The sequence below is a fragment of the Myotis brandtii genome, unplaced genomic scaffold, assembly GCF_000412655.1.
Source record: "Myotis brandtii unplaced genomic scaffold, ASM41265v1 scaffold268, whole genome shotgun sequence".
Taxonomy (NCBI): Eukaryota; Metazoa; Chordata; class Mammalia; order Chiroptera; family Vespertilionidae; genus Myotis; species Myotis brandtii.
In genome coordinates, this window is record NW_005360187.1 from 3,671,242 (window position 1) to 3,693,433 (window position 22,192).

A 22,192-nucleotide genomic window follows, 5' to 3' on the forward strand; every position below is an offset into this window, starting at 1 on the left:
TTTATAAGTTTGAAATAATTATCACCTGTCTTGAAGCAAGTTCTTTATAGCACAGCTTCATTAATTTGACATTCCAGAAGGGGGAAATATTCCAGAATTAAAGGGGCTGACTTACTAATATCTTCTTTTAACTGCAGGACAGGGTGCTTAACAAGCCTCTTTAAACAAGTGTGTGGGCATTGTCTGGATTATAAATCATGGAGGAGAGGAAACCATGAAAAAGATAACAGCCTTTTCTCTCCAATCTATTGAATGAAACAGGAAACTTCATAGACTAAGCTGATTAGACTTTTCAAGTGATAGTAAATCCACAGAAATATTTGCTAATGTGACTGGTGGATTCTGCTGGTGAAAAAGACCTTTATATTTAATTTTAGGAGAGAATGTTTGGATATGAATTTTTTTTTTGCACAGCATTATTTGTTTTCTTTAAAAATACTATATACTACCACTGATATACATTTTTTTGACCAAAGCTTTAAAAAATTGCAATCTTTTCTCAACACTGAGGTAGATTTTATAACTATGATCCAGGCAAGCTAGAAATGACAAATCTATATAATGACATAATTAAAAGCATGCCTTTGTTTAGAATGACAGCAGAAGAGTTGAGCATTTTCTCTAACTTAGTTTATTTTTCATGAAACTTTTTTGCTGCATTATGTCAGTGGTGACAATCTTACTAAAATCTGTGGTCTGCAGAACCACAATGTGGACATGGTTATTTTACCCCTGATTCTTGAATCCTATTATATTTACCATCACAATAAAAATATTGTAGAGATAGCTAAGATTTGCTAACTTGAAAGTTTAAAGCTTTTACTACAAAAGCACAAGCAACAAACAAAAACACCTTTAAAAAATAACATTGATGACACAAATAAAATTGTATTTATCACAACTGTATTCATCGGTTTCTTAATCTAAGACTATCATTATATAACAGAACTTGCCTATAAAAAGGGTGAGAAATGTACATTTCTTAGAGGAACTCTATTAGGGACAAGGCTTTCACATTTTCAGGGACAGAGTCTAGGGAAATGGCCAAAAGGCAGGCTGTATTACTTCACCTGAGCACCTCCATGGGGATGTGAAGGGTGCGAGTCAGTGTAGCTGTGGGCAGGTGGAATGAATAGATTCACTGAGATGTCCTCTTTTGAACAGCAAACCCCTTTGCATGGTGCTAAGCACATAGCAGGTGCTTTGTAAACAAAATTGGTGCTTTAATAAAGGTTGAGAAAAATTAAAAAAAAACAAACAACACCCAATGTGTTGCATTATGTTCATGGATATGTAAAAAATAGGGGAGGAAAAGATACCGGAATCTTCATTATGCAATTAAACAACTTGTATGACCTATTGCCAAACATATTACTAACTGTCAAAAAGTCAAGGTAAAAGGAGTGTTTACACCAAACAAACTCTAATTATCTCACTACCACACGCTTTTTTGGAATTTATAGTTTTACCTCAAATATTTCCATATCAATGTAATGAATAATTTGGTGTGTTTTCTTAGAAAAGTATGTAAATTACTGTGTAATCACAATATTGCAGCAAACAAGATAAATGCAAGAATGATCACCTAAACATCTAATTAGTTTTTCTACACAGTCAGATTTATGCCGAAGACACTAATTACGCCTAACATTTTAATGAAGGTTTCAACATTGCATAAATAAGACTGACAAACTACAAACAATTATAATTTATTTTCCCTTTTCCCTTGCTCAACAAGAATTTGCAAAAAAAAAGGAACCCACGAAACAATTTGCCTTTGTAACAGTACTCCACACCTGCTAGGCAAGATATGTGGATGGGCTCACTGCTATACAACCAGCCATCTCCATCACAGAGAGGACTGAAGAAATGCAACCATTACCTCTGGGCAGGGGACAATGTCATGTGAAAACTTTGAAGTCTTAAACTTTCATTCTGAACAGGACAACCAGTGCATGAAAACTTGAAATAAAAATACTCTTTCATCCACTAAAATCTGACATAAAATTGGGGTTAAAACGATAGCTTTTAGCAAATGACTGGGTTTGAAATACTTAACACATTCATATCTTATTAATTATTGACAATTATGGCATAAAAAAGATGCAAACCTGATGCATCAGGAGACTGGGGAGCTGGAGTGCTGGGGCTCAACGTCCCTGCTCCTTGCTGGGACTCAGTGATGAGGGCAGCTGCTTTATCTCCATTCCTGCTATTTCCTGAAGAACTGCCTTTATTAGAATAAATATTTTCCATCATATTACTTTTGTGATATTTATAACAATTATTTTTTGAAGAATGGTATTAATTTGGCATACTTTACTACATGATTATTGTAAAGCAAGCTAGAGGTAACACTGCAGATTATATGAATTAATTTTCAGTAGAATGTATTAAGATGAACTCAGCGGCATTTTTGTGGAGGTGCATAATATAATCCCTGAATATTTGCATGGGGACATTTTAGATTTAAGTTTTACAATATGTGATAAAAAATTCTACAACCTATGTAATTTTTAAAGGTTCTTATATTTTTTTCCCATTGGTTCTACATAAAATGGAATGTTTTCTTTAAATTACAATTGTTACTGAACTCCCTCCACTCTTAAATCAAGATCTTTCCTTCAGGACCTTAAGAAAATGGGCAAGGCATTAATTACTAAAGAACTAATGTTTCTGTCTATTATTTTGTAAAAATAACATGAAACCTAGCAGGCTGAATTATGGCCTACCCAAGAACCCTACATTTTTGAGAAATTATGCTAACAGATGTGTACATGATACATTCTGGGCTTTAGGACAGTGATGGCGAACCTATGACACGCGTGTCAGAGGTGACACGCGAACTCATTTTTTTGGTTGATTTTTCTTTGTTAAATGGCATTTAAATATATAAAATAAATATTAAAAATATAAATCTTTGTTTTACTATGGTTGCAAATATCAAAAAATTTCTATATGTGACACGGCACCAGAGTTAAGTTAGGGTTTTTCAAAATGCTGACACACCGAGCTCAAAAGGTTCGCCATCACTGATTTAGGATAAACTAATGCAGGTGTATACAAATCTACACATACATGCCTCAAATCCATTATTTAAAAAAATAACTACAATAGCCACCTATATAGTCTAATGCTTTACTGGTTGCAAAGAGTTGAAATTTTAACCTACATTGTAGTAACAGATGGCAAGGAGTTCAAAGGGAGAGGCAGCAAATAAAAAAACAATGTGAAAAGGGCTCAATGTAAAAAGAAGAGCCATAAATGAAACATGAAAAATTATGGGTTAAGCCCAAGTTCAGTAAAGTCTATAGGCAGGAACTTCCTCTATCATATGTGGGCTTAAAAAAAAAACACAACTTAAACTTATTCAGCCTTTGAGAGTAGAAGCAGAAAGTCCTTTATTTCTGCAGTACTGTCTATTTAATCCAGCAAATCTCTCTTAGGACTCTAGAGCAATTCTTTTGCAGAAAATTTGATTTCCACAATCCCTATAGAACAGACATTTAGATTTTAAATGAATTGGTTCATAATTCTTTGAAACTTACAACCTGCAGAGAGAGAGATTGCATTGCTCTGAATAATATACAGATATAAGATAGCATTGAATTAGTGCCATACCGCTGGGTGTCTCTGTCCTTTCTCTGTTGGCGCTTTTTAACCGTAATCTTCTCCTGTTATTATTCTTATCTGCTGATGGTTCTTGAGGGGGATGTGGATGCATAATATGCAGATTGGCTGGTACATTTTCATATCAAAGAACAAAAAGCCAGAACAGAAAGTACTATATGGTTTGAAATAACTCAGTAAATATAATTATAGCTATAATGAGAATGTTCATGTATCATTTTGACATTATGTAAAGCTGTATAAAAACTTATTCCTTCACAGAAAATAGGTGTTTATTCTTATTCTAACACAGTGGTTCTGAACTTTCCTAATGCCGCGACCCTTTAATACAGTTCCTCATGTTGTGGTGACCCCCAATTTCATTGTTACAAATTGAACATAATTAAAGCATAGTGATTAATCACAAAAACAATATGTAATTATATATGTGTTTTCCGATGGTCTTAGGCGACCCCTGTGAAAGGGTCGTTCATTCGACCCCCAAAGGGGCCGCGACCCAAGGTTGAGAACCGCTGTTCTAACATTAGGATTGTATCAGGTTTTCAAAATTACCAATACATTTTATTCATGTGACATAACCTTTTAGAAAGCTACAAGTAATCTGATTAATATTAATCATGCAATATGCTATATTAAAAATATAAAAAATGAAATTGAGAGCCAATACCGAAAAATTATTGCTTCCTTTAGAAAGCATAGTTGCCTGGTTGTGGGTTGTGGGCTTGATCCCCAGTAGGGGGAGTGCAGGAGGCAGCTGATCAGTGTTCCGCTCTCACATGGATGTTTCTTTCTCTCTCTCTCTCCCCTTTTCTCTCTCTCTAGAACTCAATAAAAATATTAAAAAATAAAAAAATAAAAGAGGAAGTATAGTTAAGTATGATGCAATGAGAACTTAGAGGGTTGTTTCCAGAAGAACGCTAGAAGACTGATATCAAACCTAAAGAATTCTTAAGTATATTTAATTCTGTAATAATATATTCATAGCAAGCAGCATTTAATATTTACTGAATGCTTAATTTCTTGGCACAATATGACTGAGTTTTACTCATTAAAACCTCACAATGACCCTTTAAAGCAGCTGTTATTGACCATTACTACTATGGCCAGTAGTAATTGTATCCCCATTTTACAGATGAGGAAACTGAGCCTCATAGAGTTTAAGAAACTTGACCAAGGTCTCACAGACAGGTGGGGCTGGGACCGAATATCTATGTTATTCATTTCCCTGCTCAGTTTAACACTCCATGGGAGATATATTTATAACAGTGTCCATTAATTTCTAAATCCAATAAAATGAACCCAAATGTCTCTGTTTCAACTCTCACAGTCAGGCTAGTAAGAGTAGAAACACTGACAGTAAGTGGGTTCTGGTTTCAATTCTTTCCAATGATTACAGACTGAAAATCGCTATACATCTCTGTTAACTTAGAACTCTCAATCTATAAAATGAGATGAAGTCTTTTCTTCACCAACAGGGTTGTTTTAGTATCAATGAGAGAAGATAAAGAACACTTTACAAATGGAAAATAGTAATTAAAAGATAAAATTAAGTTAAAAAAACTTAAAATGCACATGAAATTACTAAAATGTAGTGATAAAAGGATGTTATATTATTTCCTTAGCAGTCATCATAAAGTAAAAACACAGGGTACTACAGGAATTTGAAATAATGGAATAAATAGAATGATAGTTTTCAGAGGATTATAATATATGTGTATATATATATGTGAATTCTAAACATATTTCAATATCTATGCAGTAATTATCTGGACTTAAGATCTAGTCATAAATATAATTTCAATTTTAACAAGGACATTTCTCACTATTTTCAGTAGCTACCAATCTTTATGCATGATTCGTTCTTACCACGAACAGGTACAGTCAGCTTTATTTGGCGAATATTTTCTTTATCTCCTTGCTCCTCAGACTCAGAAATCAGCAAAGCTGACATTTCTGCATTGTTAACACACCTCTCCACTGTGGACGGCTGGCATGATCGGTTATTTTTGGACCCAATGGATCTTATTGTCTATAAGGAAAAGTAATTCACTTGCACATTTTAAAATATAGGAACTGCATTTATTTTTAGAACCTACATAGAATAAATAATATTTAGAGAAATAAAGAGAGTAAAAAACTAGAGGAAAGGAGAAGGTTAAAAGTTGTAGGAGAGGGATGTTATGAAAGAAAATTAGAAAGGAGAGAAATAATGAGATAAAAAGACAAGTTTCCTAGACATGTAAATTAAAATGTGCTTATTTGCTACACTCCATCTTTTAAAAAAAATATATTTTGTTGATTTTTTTACAGAGAGGAAGGGAGAGGGATAGAGAGTTAGAAACATCGATCAGCTGCCTCCTGCACACCCCCTACTGGGGATGTGCCTGCAACCAAGGTACATGCCCTTGACCAGAATCGAACCTGGGACCCTTGAGTCTGCAGGCCAACGCTCTATCCACTGAGCCAAACAGATTAGGGCACTACACTCCATCTTTAGGAGGTAGGAGTTGAGGTGAAAATCACTGTGATTGTCAGAAATTCAGAGGAAATTAAAAATAAAAATATAACATTTGAGAATCTGTTCAGTATAAGGTTTCTGGTGAGGATCCAACTCCCTCCTGAAGGAGATCACAAACTGTGCCCACATATATTTTTACCTTTAAGTTTTGGGAACATATTTAATGAAAAGAATACTCAAAATTGTTAAATGTGTTGACACGACAAAAAGGAAACAGTTTTAAGGTCTTTTAAAGTCCAGAGTTTCTGTTCAAAATTTACTCAAGTCTTCCGCTTTTGGCATGTAGTCTCGAAAACCCCCTCATTCTACTGCATCCAACCCCGCACTGGAAACAACCCTCCCCTCCCTTGCCACTCGCTGGAGATAAGCTCCGGACACCTTGCTCCTACCTCACTGGATATCCTCATGTTATTTCTTCTGCCAGAGAGTGGAGGTGGTCCAAGAACTTTGGATCCAAAGGCGATATGACAAACATCTTGATTTTTACTGTTCCGCACACTACCTGTTCCTCTGTTAAGGAACTGATCTGTTTTGTTAAAGGAAGGTAATAACAGTAAATTAATAAGTGTAATGGCACTTATTAAAAAATGTAGATATAGGGGCCCAGTATCAGATTAGATCTGTAGAATTAGAATCTTGGGCACAGGGGTGTGGAAGGTGGGCAGAAATCTATAATTTTAACAAGCTCACTATCATTTGAGAACTACTACCACAAATATTTTTCCTCAAAGAAAAAGAGAAAGAAAAGTGGAAAACTACTAAAAAATACATCTTATTTTTCTCTTTAAGGGAATAATTTAAATAAAACTATCCAGCTCAACTGAACAAATATTTGCTTGAGTACTCTCTCAGGCATTTCCTAGAAGTTGTCAGTGACACAAAATAGATAAGACATATTGCTTGCCCTCAGGGAGTCTGAAGGGAGGTGGTAGTACAAGTAAACATAACTATAACATAAGGCGGGCCAGTGGGAATGAAGCATAAGTGACCTCTTGAATGGCCCTTGAATGACTGAAGAGTTCAAAAATAAGAGATGTAGGGTGCCCTAGGCCAGAGAAAGTGCCTGAATAAAGGCATGGAAGAGCAAAAGGGTAGGGTATGCTTGGGAAATAATGAATTTACCAGTTTAGCTGGAAGGATGGACTAGGGTCACATCGCAAAGAGCCTTTACATGCTAAGAGCTTATTCTCAAGTTGGTAGGCAACAGGGAATCACTGAAGGTTTGGGGGAGAAAGAGACAACTGGTATCACCTCCAGAATGAGGCAGGTATGCTCACCAAACCCTGCTGCCTTTTCCTTCCGGGCGCACAGATAAATTACATTTCTGAGCCTTCCCGGTAGTTCCATGAACCATGTGACTGAGTTATGATTAATGGAACGTGAGAAGGGTAAACCACTTCCTAAAACCTCCTGCATAACCCTCTGTGCTCTCTCTTCCCTCATCACTTGATAAGATGCACAAGATTCAGTGAAAGGCTTTTCCCAGAGAAGCCATAGATGAAAGGAGCCTGGGTCTCTGAATGACCCTATGGAAGGCTGCCTATGGAATGCTTGATTTGACCAGACTGTGGGGTTCCTTGTGACTGTAGTTTGCCTCCGCTCACCAATAAAGCAGGTGAGGGTGATGGGCCTTGTCTCAAAATACTGCCCATAACCTAAAAAACCTTCTGCTGTGCCCACTTGCAAGACAGGACCAACCTGAATATGAGTTGGCCCTGAATGAGTCCATATTCATTCCACAGTCCTGGACATTTAAGAGCTACTGACCAAGAAAAAGAACCTAATGAAATAAAAAGGGCTTCTTCACATATCCATAAAAATAGAACATCACAACTGCACAAACAGTATTTCCAAACAAGCAGCCATGATTAAATTTCCCTCATCAGTCCATTCAGTTCTCTGTAATTGTTCTTCTGGATCTTGGGTCAGTGAATTGCTTTCAAGAAGCCATCTGCTTTCAGACTACAGAGACCTAGAAACCCTGACTCAGTCCACTGTGTGGTGTGAAATTTGTCTAAGCACTGCCAGCTTGGAAGTCTGGATCCAAGAGGCTTTTCTGAAGTATCTATCAGTAGTTCAAAATATTACCATTGTAATTAGCTAGGTATTAAGAACAGGAAAGGAGCTAAGGGAGGGCCAGACATTGTAAGCATGGCCATCTGGGCAGCTTCACTAGCAAGCTACAACTTTACTCTCCCCAGGGAATCACTGATCCATTCCCTCTGCAGACCAATCACTGAGGGAAGGGACTGGACAAAGGGGAGATGGGCACACGCGCAATAAAGTCTGGGTGACATAGGAAATGTACCTGTCAGTCTAAACTGGGACAGAAATCATTGGCCAGAGGGGGTGGGGCCACTACAAAACAGTGAAAATTTGGAAATACATAATTCCCAGAGAAAGCAAGTTGATACACTTGGGACTCTTGGCTCTTGTTGCTCTCTTGTATTTGTCTGTGTTCCTAGAAGCTGAATGGCCCATGGCCATGTGGACCCCATGTCCAATGGAATGAAGGACTGCAGCAGTGACCACAAGCTAAGCTAGTCTGATGCTGGATTAGACTGTGGAACGAAACTGAGCAATGGCTTTAATCCCAGCTCTGCTGACGACAAAATGGACTTCTTCCTTGGTGGGACAGAGGTAAATGGGACCTTGGAAATTCAGGAGTTTAATTCCACAGAAATAACATTTTCTACAATATCTCCTCCTCTTGTACAAGTCTCAGAAAATTCCTTTTCTCCTGACATCTCAGGAAGCCTACTCCCACCAGCAACCGGTGGAGGCAAGGATAGCTCCCCAAGGATAACAAAACACCTGATCCTTTTTGAAAGTGTCCCTGAACACACAGACCTTGGCCTGTAGCTTACAGCACAGCCTTCTTGCTAGCATCAGAATAAAACAGAAACTGTCTGTAGATGATTGCCTTAGATCAGGCTGCTGTTAACAATACCATAGAATGAATGGCAAGAGAACAGAAAAGAAAGAGCTATTGGCTTTCTGTCTGACCTATTCCCCTGAAACATTCCTACAGATAGCTAGTTGGTCTCATTAGCCTCTGCTGTAGAGCTGCAATTTTACGTGTGAGGGAATTAAAAATCACTTTTCCATGCAATAGCATGAGAAAAAAATATAGAAGTTGTGAAAACATGCCATACTTAGGAAGCTCCAAATATTTAGATCTGAGTGGGAGCAATATGTGTGTGTTTAGGGTATTTCGGGTCTGTTTTTGTGTTTGTAATAAATAGAGGAAGCTGAAGAGATGGGCAAGGGCTAGATTGCTGAATCCATCTGAGAGACTTTTGCTGGACAGAAGATCTGAGGTGAATGGCTAGGTGAGAAGATAAATGATTCCAGTTTTTTTCAAATTCCTGAAGCCCTAGTAGGTAGAAGAAATATTCTATTTGTCCAAATGGCAGAATCAGAAGAAATGAGTACAATTTAGGCAGTGACTTTTCTGTCACTTAGAAGGTATTCAAGCAGACACCTGGAAAGCTCTTCTGTATATTGTAAGGCAGATTCAGATATCAGGTAAACTCCCTAGTTTCTATCTCTAGTCTGTGCTCTCTTTTGAGTTTCACTCCCGTATCCAGTGCCTTCTTGACCAGAGCCTCTTGGATGCCTCAGAAACACCTCAAACTGAAAACTTGGCCTAATGAGTGGTACACAAATCCATCCAAGTTGAAAAGTCAGAGTCTAGGTGTCATTCTTGGCATTTCCCTCTATCCTCTTCATATCCAATTCATGTCTAATTGTCTCCACCTTCTCCACCAGCAATGCAATCCAAGCGACCATTATCCCTCTCCTGGATGATTTCAAAGCCTCTCAAGTGATCTGCTGTATCTACTCTGGCTCCCTGTCCCATGCCTTCTCCAAAATATAGCCAGAGTGGTCTTACTCAAACATAAATCTGAGTGGGTCATTTACCTTCCTCACTTGAACTTTTCAATGGCTTCCCTGCTACTCATAGAATTAAGAAAAAAGTCCTTAAAATCACCTTCAAAAATCTGCATGTTCCGTCCTCATATCTTACATCCCTCATTTTCTGCTCTCTCAGCAGAATGACCTTCTCAGTTCTTCCTGCCTAGCAGAGCACCTGTACATGCTGGTCTCCGTGGCTAGAAGAGTACTTTTCCTCTTCTGCTCATGTATCACTTCCTCAGAATAGTCTCTGACGTCTCTGACTAGGGTAAAGTTCCCTAGTACAGGTACTTCCATAAACTTTCCTTTGTATAACTTGTCAGAATTGCACTTTTACATGCATTTATGGGTTTCTCTGATAATGTGTGCTTCCGTAGATATAAACTCAGTGGCCTGTTTTGTCACCCCTAAATTTCTAGCACCTAGACCTGTGCCTGACACAGAGTAAGTACATAATAAAACCTTGCTGAGTAAAATGAATGAACCATTAAATGTAATGGGTCAGAATACAAGTTGGATTGAATGACTAAATATTTCTAACTATGATTAGAATTTCATTTTAAGAAAAATCCAATGGAAGGTTTTATGCGTAAATCTAGGGGGAAGACTGAACAGAACTGGACAACTGCCAGGGAGTGGGGGATGAGAGAGAAGGGTCAACAGTGAGCAAGACATTGGTATTTACATAAATGGTGTGGCTCTCAACAGCAGCAGTGCTATGGTACCAGAGTCAGATGCCTATTCAGGTTATAGGAGAAATTTCGTAGTGTTAACAAGTAGACATGGCTATGTGTGAATCTGTATTTTTTTCCCCAGTCATTTACAAATATCCATTTAGAGTCAACAAAACACTGTTAGTCTCTCAGGATCAATAATGGAAAGAAATGACACACAGATTATAGGTATTTTGTGACCAGTAGAACAAATCCTAACCTATTGATTTTGTTCTCAAATGTGGATTTCCCAGAAAAAAATAGCCACTGAGGGTACTGAAGGGTTGTATGGAATATGGCATAGGCCTAGATGGGAATTTTTGGTACCAGAATAAGAACCCCCCTCTTTTTTTCCCAGTGATAGAAACCATGAGGATATATCTTTCTGTTCAAACATCTTACAGTGGCAATTTCCTTGATGTTTTTTCATATTCTTTATCTATATGCAGGTTCCCCCATTAAGTTCCAGTAGAAAGACCATTGATTTGGTACTGTATGTACTCCCATCTGCTGAACCAGCATAGCACATGGTAGACAATGGATAAATCTCACCAAAATTGAGGATAGTGTCTATGACTAAAAAGAGGATTTTGGGGAAGGAGTATTAAAAAAATCACATTGAAAAAGGTGCAACTGTCGTGGGATGCAATGTACATAGTTAATACTTTATGACATGTTTGAAAGTTGCTAAGACAGTAGATCTTAAAAGTCCTCATCACAAGAAAAAAACTTTTTTTGTGACTATGTTAACTAGACATATTGTGGTGATCATTTCATAATATATGCAAATATTACATCATTATGCTGCACACCTGAAACTAATATATAATGTTTATGTGAATTATAATTAATAATTTTTTTTTGAAAAAATCATACTGATACAGTTCGTTATAATTACAACAAAATAAACATATCAACTAGTTCATAGTTATTTAAATTATTAAAATTCCTAAGTACCTTGAATTTCTCAGGCATTTTTTGCTTAGTGATAGTTATCCATTGGATATTAAAGACATATTTAAAACTGATATGATATAATCCCCTAAATCACAGAAAATTACGTGATTCTATATTTTTAAAAGAGTACCTACTATAAGATTTCTCTAAAGAATAATATAACACTGCGTATTTATATTTACATTTATTTTTTAACTTTTACAAATTTTAATACATTTTTCCCCCACAAAGCAAAGTATACTAATACTCCACTATTTAGTTTCTCTTTTGTTGTTGTTCCACTTATTTATGCATTTATTGGTTGACTCTTGTTATGTGCCCTGACAAGAGATCGAACCCACAACCTTGGCATATCATGATGACGCTCTAACTAACAGGATATAAACATGTGTCATACTATGTATTTACTATAATAGGGTCCTAATTAAAACCTACAAGGAAAAGTAATTTAGACCTTTGGTTTCTAAAGTAAAAAGTAGAAGGGACAAAGTTTCTATAATGATAAAAATCTTAAAAGAAAACTAAAAGTAGAAATGTATGCCTTTTGAATTCTAAAAGGAGCTCTTTTAAGAGCTGACATCAATATGCATAACATAAGGTTAAAATCAAGATTAGATTAAAGCCATGCTCTAGGCAGTTCGTTTTCTTGAGTTTGTAGAAAATGAACTTGGTGTAGGTCAGAGATGTTACCATTAATTATTTTGCTATTTTACTGAGGGGTACATGCCTTTGTAGTTAGATTATAAAACCTGAGGGTCTACTCTCTAATTGTCTTTTAGAAAAATAAACATTCATTTTTGTCTCAAGATACAATGTTGTAATTATTATAGTAATTTCAGTTTGCAGGGATTTCAAAGCTTAACCAGAAAATCCGGCTGAATTTTCAACTCTAATCATTGAGGGGTCATGCTCAAGACTTATATCTATTATCTAATAATCAAATCAGAATTAAACTTCTACTAGAATCCAGACTTTGAATTATATTAATTTTATTTTACTATATGTACATTGGTATAAAGAATGTGAAAAATACAAAAGTAAGGCTTATCTAGTAGAGCAATATAATTTTAGACAAGCTACCCTTTCTAAACCTCACCTTCTTAGTTATAAGATTGAGATAATAATAGCACTTAAGTACTGTATTTTTTGTTATATTACATGAAACATGCATATAACATGCTAACTATCCTTAGTAGGGAGTAAAAGCTTATAAATATGTAATTAATATCTTCCCTCTTGAATAGCATTTTATAATTTGCAAAGTCCATTCACAATCCCTTATTCTCCCAGTGGTGACTGAGGCTCACAGAGATAAAGTAATTAGTGGGTGGTAGAGCTGGGATAACCAGGCAGTGTGGTTTCACAGATGCATTCTTAATTACTGCCCTCCATTATGATGTAATTGCTCACTATTGCTTTTTTAAAAAAAATATATATATTCTATTGATTTTTTACAGAGAGGAAGGGAGAGGGATAGAGACCTAGAAACATCGATGAGAGAGAAACATCAATCAGATGCCTCCTGCACACTCCCCACTGGGGATGTGCCCACAACCAAGATACATGTCCTTGACCGGAATCGAACCTGGGACCCCTGAGTCCGCAGGCCGATGCTCTATCCACTGAGCCAAACTGGCTAGGGCCTCACTATTACTTTTAAGAATTAGTTTCAGGGAAGCCTTCTTCTGTTTAGGAAACTTCTATTTCTAAGCCAAATGATGGAAGTTATATGTATATGTATATGTATGTGTATGTGTATGTGTATGTGTATATGTATATGTATATGTATACTAGAGGCCCGATGCACAAAATTCGTGCATATGTAGGGTCCTGGCCAGCGACCAGGGCTGATCTGTGGGGCAACCGGCAGGTTGATCAGAGGCCTCCGCTGGCACCCGCCTTGGCTGGCCTGGGGCCTGCGGGCTGGGGGCAGCTCCTGCATTGAGCGTCTGCCCCCTGGTGTTCAGTGCATGTCATAGCAACTGGTTGTTCCACTGGTTGTTCTGCTGTTTGGTCGATTTGCATATTGGGCTTTTATTATATAAGATGTATATGTATATATGTGTGTGTGTGTGTGTGTGTGTGTGTGTGTGTGTGTGTGTGTGTGTGTATATATCTGGATAACCTTGACTATTACACTATGTAAAGGGTTTAGTGTTTGGAACACAGTAAAAACTCAAAAAAAGCTATAATGATGAAGACGATGATGATGATTTGTTGCCTAATATACTTACCTGCTCAAATTATTTGGCTAGCATTTGATTCAGTCATTCGATCATTTAATCAACAAATACTTACTGAGCTCCTGACATGTAAAGCATTGAGCTAGGTGCTAGGGATACAACAATAAAGAGGATTCTGCAGTTTTTAAGCTCAAATTCCAGACTGGGAGACAGCAATAAGCAAACAAGTAAACAAGAAAATATCAGGTAATGATAAGTGCTGTGATGAAAATAAAAATAGGGTGATGTTATAGAGTTTCTTGGGAGTTATTGGAAGTCATTGATGATTCTATTCCCATGTTCACTATTAGTAAAAATGTATGTCAGCATAATTCATACCAATATAGCATAGATTATCTTATAGTATATTTCATTATTAAACCAATAAACAAATTTAATATTTAATTATATACTTTAAGATTTTATTTTGCCAATAATTCTGGATCCCCTTCCCATTACGTATTTTACATGCAAATATTGATATAAGTAAATAAATATATTTTAATTTTATAACAATTCTTTGAATTTTCAAAAGACAGAAATGTGTACAGAAGAAATTAGAAATGTCTCATAATTGTAGCAATATACATCTGCTGACATAACAAATCATGACTATATTTAGAAAATTAAAATTCTCTAATAAAGATATAATATGAGAAATACAAGTCTTATCTTCCCTCCACTACCTCTACTAGTCCCTGTCCTAAAGGTAATTAAGTTTCTGGTGTTTCCTCAAAAATATATGCATATACCAGCATCCATAAGCACTTTCACTGGGGTCATATAGAAACAGCATTCTTTGTCTCCATTTTTGCCGATTGGCATGGCTTAGAGACCTTTCTAGACCATCACAAGAAGACTGGTTCATCTATATACCTGCATACATAATATCTTATTGTGTACTTATTTAATCAATTCCCTATTATGCACAAATAGTTTGTCTCTAGGTTTTTATTATTATAAGCAATGCTGTAATAGACATCTATGGGAAAAATATAAAGGTTGGAATGAGTCAATCCTGCAAAATTAGCACAATCATCAAACTGATTAAATGTATTTTCATATTTAATATTATGTCTTACATATCAAAGTTTTTTGACATTTGGCAGAAATACCACAGAAAAATTAAAATTGACTCTATAAATCATTTGTGCTATTACAGACACCAGATCACTATCCATACTAACTTCCTTTCACATCTAAAAATTTTTAATGAAGGAATGTGATCAATTATGCCTCATTTTTACTAAAGACAGAGAAAGAAGATATACATTTCAAATGTAAGAGGTGGCTGAGTTTACTCTGAATTAGGATCAAACATCGCAACTAGAAATTGTGGCATCTTTATAATCAATAATCCTAAAACAAGGTTTACCAAAAGTCTGAGTTTAGAAAAGAAGAAATAAAAAGAGTGTCTTGTTTTTTCCTGAAGTCAGAATCTTACTCCTTTTTTTTTTTAGGTTCTACTTCATGGTAGATTTTGTTACTTGACTCAAATTTTACTTTCATAATGTGGAATCCAAGAAGAAATTTTAATAAGAACCTCACCAATGCCAACTACAGTTAGATGATTATTTCCTGATTTTGCTAGATGCATTAATTCACCTGTTTGCAGTTGTGCTAGGAGATAGGAATGCTTCTTATTTAAAAGGAGCAAAAATCCAATGAGACTGCTGCTGTGGAAAGAAGGGCGCTTGAGAAAACTGCCTCCTAATTTTAAAGTAAATTACTAGTTTTGATTTGTGCTTAGTGGACTACCACATCTTGTCATTAGTAGCTGAACGATCAACTTCAATAACCAGACCTGATTCTCTGGTTCAATTAAACTGTGGTCCCATTAATGAAAATAAGATAATCAGATCTCACAGTCATCTGCAGACTAACACTCATTAGCTAATGTGTAGCAGGAATGGAATTGACAAAGTGAACAAGTGAACAGTACCAATATGTGGTAACACTGGCTTTATGGAAATACAATTATTTTATTAATTTTGTTAAATCCTTTTGATCAAGTTATATGATATTTAATAAAGTGTACTCTAAAACAGAAGTTTCAATGTTTCTTTTTAAAAAAATATTTGTATTGATTTCAGAGAGGAAGGGGGAGAGAGAGAGAGAGAGAAACATCAATAATGAGAATCATTGATCGGCTGCTTCCTGCACCCCCACTACTGAGGGTAGAGCCCTGACCAGGAATCAAACTGTGAACTCCTGGTTCTGAGGTTGATGCTCAACCACTGAGCCACAGTGGCCAGGCCAGGCTCAATGTTTCCTTTTTTGCTTGGGTAAACATGCTGGAAAGCATCCATAGGAAACACCTACTTCTTCCTGCAGCAGCTTCATAAGGGATCTCTCAATATGTGCATTTATAATAAAATACAATTTACACGAGTACTGTACAGTCAATTACAAAAACACAGCCCATTCTCATGCAATTCAAATCTCAGCAGGGGGAGTCCATTTTTTTTTAGAAAGACACAAAAATACCTAGTTCAAATAAAGAAATATCTCCTGGCTTTTCTGTGATTAAAAAGTCTGCCCTTAGGCACTATTCATAAGCTATATCTTTCAGATAAAATATCTTACACAGAGAACAAAATTATTATTATATTCATCTAATTTCAAAGCCCACACATGTCAAAATTAGCAATTGAAAATTATTTATAGGTTCATGGCCTCTACTTCCCTTTTCATGCTGCTGTAATTTGCACTAAGTTCCTTAAGCATCTTTAGAACCATTAAAAAAAAAGAAAATTATTTATAGAAAGAGAGCCACAAAGTTCAATATATGTTCATGTAATCTTAGCTGCCATACATGTGCAATGAGATTTACTTAAGAGAAATAATAATAATCTCTATGATTATAAATGAATATAAATATAATTGGGATTCACAGGGCAGAAGAAATATGCTATTAGATGATTATTAATTTTTTGTATATATGACTCAAATGAACAATTATTATGCATTGAGAACCCATTTATGAAATTTGCAAAATATGAACTAACATCATCTTCTACAAGTTGGGATCAAATATGGCCTATGAAAAAGTTTCTGTTTAATTTTGACTTAATGATGCAATTAATATTTATTCAAATTCCTCTTTAATCTCAGGCATTATGTATCCTTGAACTTTAAATAAAAAAGACACTTAAAATATTTGATTATAGACTTACATTCTTTTTTAAAGACATAGTTAATTCTTAAAACATTGAGATACAGAAAAGACAAATAGCATGTGTAATCACAGAGAATTATCTGATAGGCTTTACAGCTTAACCATTTCTATTACTGAAAACTATCACAGCCTATTAGATACACATAGTGTGTTTATCGAAAACACTCTTACTCATTTCATTCTGTGGCAAATCTTCCATTAAGATTGAATTTTAACCCAATGTGTTTAAAGTGGCTGTCTGGGTAGTGGGATCTTTTTCATCCTTTTATATCTTTTCTAAAGATCCTGTAATGAAAATGGATTGTATATATCTCTCTTTCTCCCCCCACCCATCTAAAGATAGTGCATATAATAAATGTACAAATTCTCACTACTTATGCCCTCATTGTTATCAAAAATTCTGCCCAAAGTTGGTAATCGTGGAAGCAGATGATGGAGATATGGGGGTTCATTATATATTCTCTCTACTGTTCTGTAAGTCAGTAATAGTAAAGGGCTTAAAAATGTAGTGCTTATTTACACATGGTCTTCTGCCAGGGTTTACACTGAAAAAATTGTAAGATCAATCCCAATTCTTTAGGAATATATCATTTAGGACATGTAGTGCTGATGATATATTAGAAATTTACTAGATTAAATGAACATAAGATAAGTACAGAGTAAGACTGAGTCCATTTTTGCAGCTCATTCATGTCATGCTGGGTATCTCCTTTTCCTATTTCTATGTTGACCTCTCAAACTTTGACCACTCTCCCTCCCCCACCTGTTATCTGAGAATCACAAAGTCCTGCCAGTTTTCCCCTGCAGTTCCCCTCAGGGTCATTATGTCCCACTTTCACAGACACTTGCTGCAAAGACATTTTAGTTGTACTCCTTAATCTCTGGTCTCACTTGATTTACAAATTCATATTAAATCCTGACATTAACTTCAACTTCCTAAAAAGAAGTGATAATTTCTCTACTTTAGGAACACGAGGCACACTTTTTGTTCCCAACACAGCCATTCTGCCCACTCAGGCTGTTCCTCCCAGCAATCCCCCAGGAACTGCTCCATGAAGTGTGCTGTGCCGTCTCTCACATCCACAAATCTTATATTTATTTACTCATTACAAACACCTATACAATAGTTTACTGAATACTTTCAAAATCCACTTCCTCCACAAGTGCCCTATGAGGACCATTTCACCCCCTCTGAATCACGCTAGTGTTTATGAGTGTCATCTAAACCACACGACCTTTGTGGGAATAAGTGACCCTGTGGTTCTCAACCCTGCACATTAGAATTGCTGGGGGAGCTTAAAAACATTCATCCCAGGCCAATTAAATCAGAATCTCTTGGAATGAAGCATAGACATTATAATAAAAATTTTTTATATCAGTTATTTTTAAAATATCTCAGGTGATTCTAAAACACAGGAGGTTGAGAACAACTCATCTAAATAATATTAGGCTTCTTGATTTGTAAAGCACTATTCATTCATTTGGTCAATAGCTATGGTAAGTATGGCAGGGACAGAGAACTGGCATGCACTGGCATGTTTTGTTAGGCTTACAAAAAAATTTAGACTTTTGATAATATTTTAAAATTGGGAGATTTATCATAAACATCGGGATACCATTCTTGGGGGAAAAAAAGGAGGAACTGTGAGACTGGGCCTGCATTCCAGCAAGGCAGCACTTGGCCAGAACTGAGCTGCAGTTTCCCCTTCTACAGCAACAATGAGCTTCTAGTTTGCTGCAGCCCTCACCACTCCCTACAGCTCCCTCAAAGGGGCTGAGTGTTATTTCCCACCAACTGTATCACTTGCATAGTAGTTAATGTTACTGCTTTAATAGTAGAGAACCATGTCTTTGATGCACTATCTCAAACCTCTTCCCTAATTCCCCTCCACTCCCAATAAGGCTCACTTTTGAAAGAAAATGTTTTTATGTGTCAAATATCCAGGCATCCAGGTCACTATTTATTTATGTTTTCTGACTGGCCTCTTTTGTAATTTGAGTCTGCAGCGCCTGGCCCGGTAAAGGGCACATGCTGTGTTAGAAGCTAGGGAAATAGAAGAATGAGGAAGTCATACTTTATTGGGGTATGCAGACATATGAAAAAGTATTGCAAAAAAAAAAGTAAGAAAAAGAAAAGGGGAAAAGTCATGGAAAGAGGAGAACAATGCTTGTTAGAGTTAGGAAAGGCTGCATAGAAGAGGTGGCCTTTGAGTTGGGTAGAGAACAGTGGTTCCCAACGTGGGGCACACACCCTACAGGAGGGCAATTTCATTTTTAAGGGGTCAATTCGAGAATGAGTTATTAATAGTGAATGTTTTGCATTTCTTATGGTTCTAGGGGCCTCATATACAGTATATAAATATATATTGTGACATATGTATGCATTTCAGTTCTTTATTATATGTTTTGAAACTTTATTTGCTATTTTTTCATATCACTTCATATTATTATTTTTTTAACAACATCTTAGTGATTTCTTCCTCAGTATTTCAACTGTCCTTTTGTTCTTTTATTTTTTTCTTTCATGGATGCTATGTTCTTTCGAAGCTTGTTTAGACCAAGTTAATGGCCTTGTAGGCTTACTACACCTAAACAGGAGTTCACTTTTTGAATAAGAATTATATGTCACAGGGGGCATTAGGATTTTAGAGATGCTTAGGTGGGGCATGGCCAACAAAAGGTTAGGAGCCACTGGTCTAGAAAGGTAAATGGGAGTTTTTCCAAGCAGAAAGGCAAGCTTTGAAGCCATTTTAGGCCAATGAAACAGCAATCCCCAAATATAAACATGTGAAAGCCCACAGAGTGATCAGGAGATCACACATGGGGAGTGAGGGAAAGGTGTCTGGAAAGAAAACTGTGCTGTAGGCTTGGGATAGGGGAGGCTGGCTTTGTGTGCGTTCCCAAGGGTCTTTTCACATTGTTTTCTAAGATAGTTGGAAAGGCATTTAATTTAAAAAGACTTTAATTAGAGTGACAGGATCATATTTCTATTTCTATTATCAGAAAGAGAGTTCTTACAGCAATGTGGAGATTAACTGGGAGGCTAAGATGAATGACATTGGGGACCAGAACAATGAATGAAAAACAAGACAGAAATACAGATTTAAGAGATATTTAGGAGGTATAAATGGCAGCATGTAGGAAAAGGAGAGGAATAATTGAGGATGTTTTGATTTATTATGTAAAAATTCCAGGAAAATTTTAGTTGCTAAAAAGAAGTTTAAAATAATATTTCACTGACATGAGTCAATGCTGAAGTGTAGTATTTAGATTCAAGCTACAAAGATTAATTGCAAGGTTGTTTTTTCCCCTTTCTTTTGGTCTTACAAATAATTATGCTTGTAATTTAGGTGCCTAAGTGCATACCTGATTCTGCTGAGCTTAGAGGATGACCTCCGAGTTTTATTATAGTTTGGCGGAGTTTGGTCATGTTTAGCAGCTGTGTGACTTGTGGAACATCTGTCGTTAGTTGGCAGCTCCGTGGAATAATGTCTGTAGGCTCATCTGTTGGAAAAGGTACACCATATCCAGCTGGAAATAAAGACAAACATTCAATCCCCAAATGTAAGCCATTTCTGCCAAATGGACAGATCTTATAAATGAAACCAATTAAAGTAAATCATTTTAGAATATGATTTTGGATGCATTGTTCAACCTTACATCCTTGGCTTTCTCATCTGTAAAATGAGCCTGATCATTTTACTGCTTATTTTCTAGGACTGTACAAGGATTAAACGAGAGAGTATGTAACATATGGAGTAGGTTCAGAGACTTGTGCAATAAGTAAGAGCATTCACTGGAAATAGCTTATATTTGTTTTTAATACTAGAATGTACCTTGAGAGAAGAGCTACTAAGGTATACTTCATTGAAGGTTTCTGGGATTTCTCTGGCTTATTTATATGAGATCAGTAAGTACAATGACCTTACCGAATAAGCACTACAGCTATTTATGAACAAATTACAATTTTCACTTTTTATTTTGAAATAATTTTAGATCTATAGAAAAGTTATCAAAATAGTACAGTTCCTATATGCCCTTTACTCAGCTTCCCCTAATGTTAAGAAGAAAATAAAGAATAAATCTTATCTTTGAATATTTTCAAATAAAAAGTTATTATAATTAATATAGTATTTTTATTATAATTTGTATTCCTAATGAGATTTGATGTTGTTCATGTATATTTATATGACTATGTAAATTTTAGTTTTAGTAAATTTTCTGATCATAGTCTTAATCTATTTTACTATTAGAACATTTTTCTCATTTATTTGTATGACCTTTTATATGGCAAAGATATTAAGCCTTGTCATATGTAGCAAATAGGAATTAAATTGCTCTTAGCATTCAAAAAAGCAATTTTACTACATGTATCAAAAGCCTTTAAAATGTACATGCCATTTTACTCAGTAATTTCACTTTATGAATCTATCCTAAAGTAAAAAAAGTAAAAGACTCAGACAAAGGTCTATGTCAATATATGTTTATAATTTCTGAAAAATAAACAGCTTGGATTTCCAGTAGAGTCACAAGAAATTGTATTTATGAAGATGGCTTAATGATATGGGAAAGACTCAAGATAAAAAGTTAAATGCCCTGGCAAGATGACTCAGTTGATTGGCATGTTATTCTGTACACAAAAAGGTTGCAGGTTCGATTCCTGGTCAGGGCACATACCTAGGTTGTGGGTTCGATTCCTGGTCAGGGTGCATACCAGGGTGAGCAATCAATGTTTCTCTCATATCCCTCCTTTTCTCTCTCCTTTCCCCTCTCTCTCAAATCAATAAAAACCTATCCTCAGGTGAAGATTTAAAAGAAGTTAAATGAAAATTATCCTATATAATAAAAGCCTAATATGCAAATTGTCCCCTTGACTGGGAGTTCAACCTGGAGTTCGACCAGGAGGCGGGGGCGGCTGGCCAACCACCCACGGCTCCTCCCTCCAACCGGCCCCGCTGGGCAAAGAGAGGCCCCGGCCAACAGCCAGCACCCACTAGGGACCCTACCTGTGCATGAATTTCATGCACTGGGCCTCTAGTATATATATAAAACTCTG

At 36.1% G+C, this 22,192-nt stretch overlaps 1 protein-coding gene across 9 annotated transcripts in view; it reads right to left on the minus strand.

Annotated features, from left to right (window-relative positions):
* The window catches only part of LOC102261779 (chromosome unknown open reading frame, human C3orf67), a 218,853-nt gene that overhangs the window by 84,277 nt on the left and 112,384 nt on the right, over window positions 1–22,192 (minus strand). For 4 of the 9 annotated variants that reach the window (XM_005868424.2, XM_014541382.1, XM_014541381.1 and 1 more), the window contains 5 exons: window positions 20,503–20,667; window positions 6,538–6,674; window positions 5,497–5,659; window positions 3,622–3,738; window positions 2,112–2,231 (listed from right to left, as the gene is read on the minus strand). In XM_005868424.2, coding sequence (XP_005868486.1) covers window positions 2,112–2,231; window positions 3,622–3,738; window positions 5,497–5,659; window positions 6,538–6,674; window positions 20,503–20,667 — 702 coding nt within the window. The remainder of the gene's footprint in view (window positions 1–2,111; window positions 2,232–3,621; window positions 3,739–5,496; window positions 5,660–6,537; window positions 6,675–20,502; window positions 20,668–22,192) is intronic. The other 5 variants (XM_014541378.1, XM_014541379.1, XM_005868425.2 and 2 more) reach the window with 5 other exon arrangements.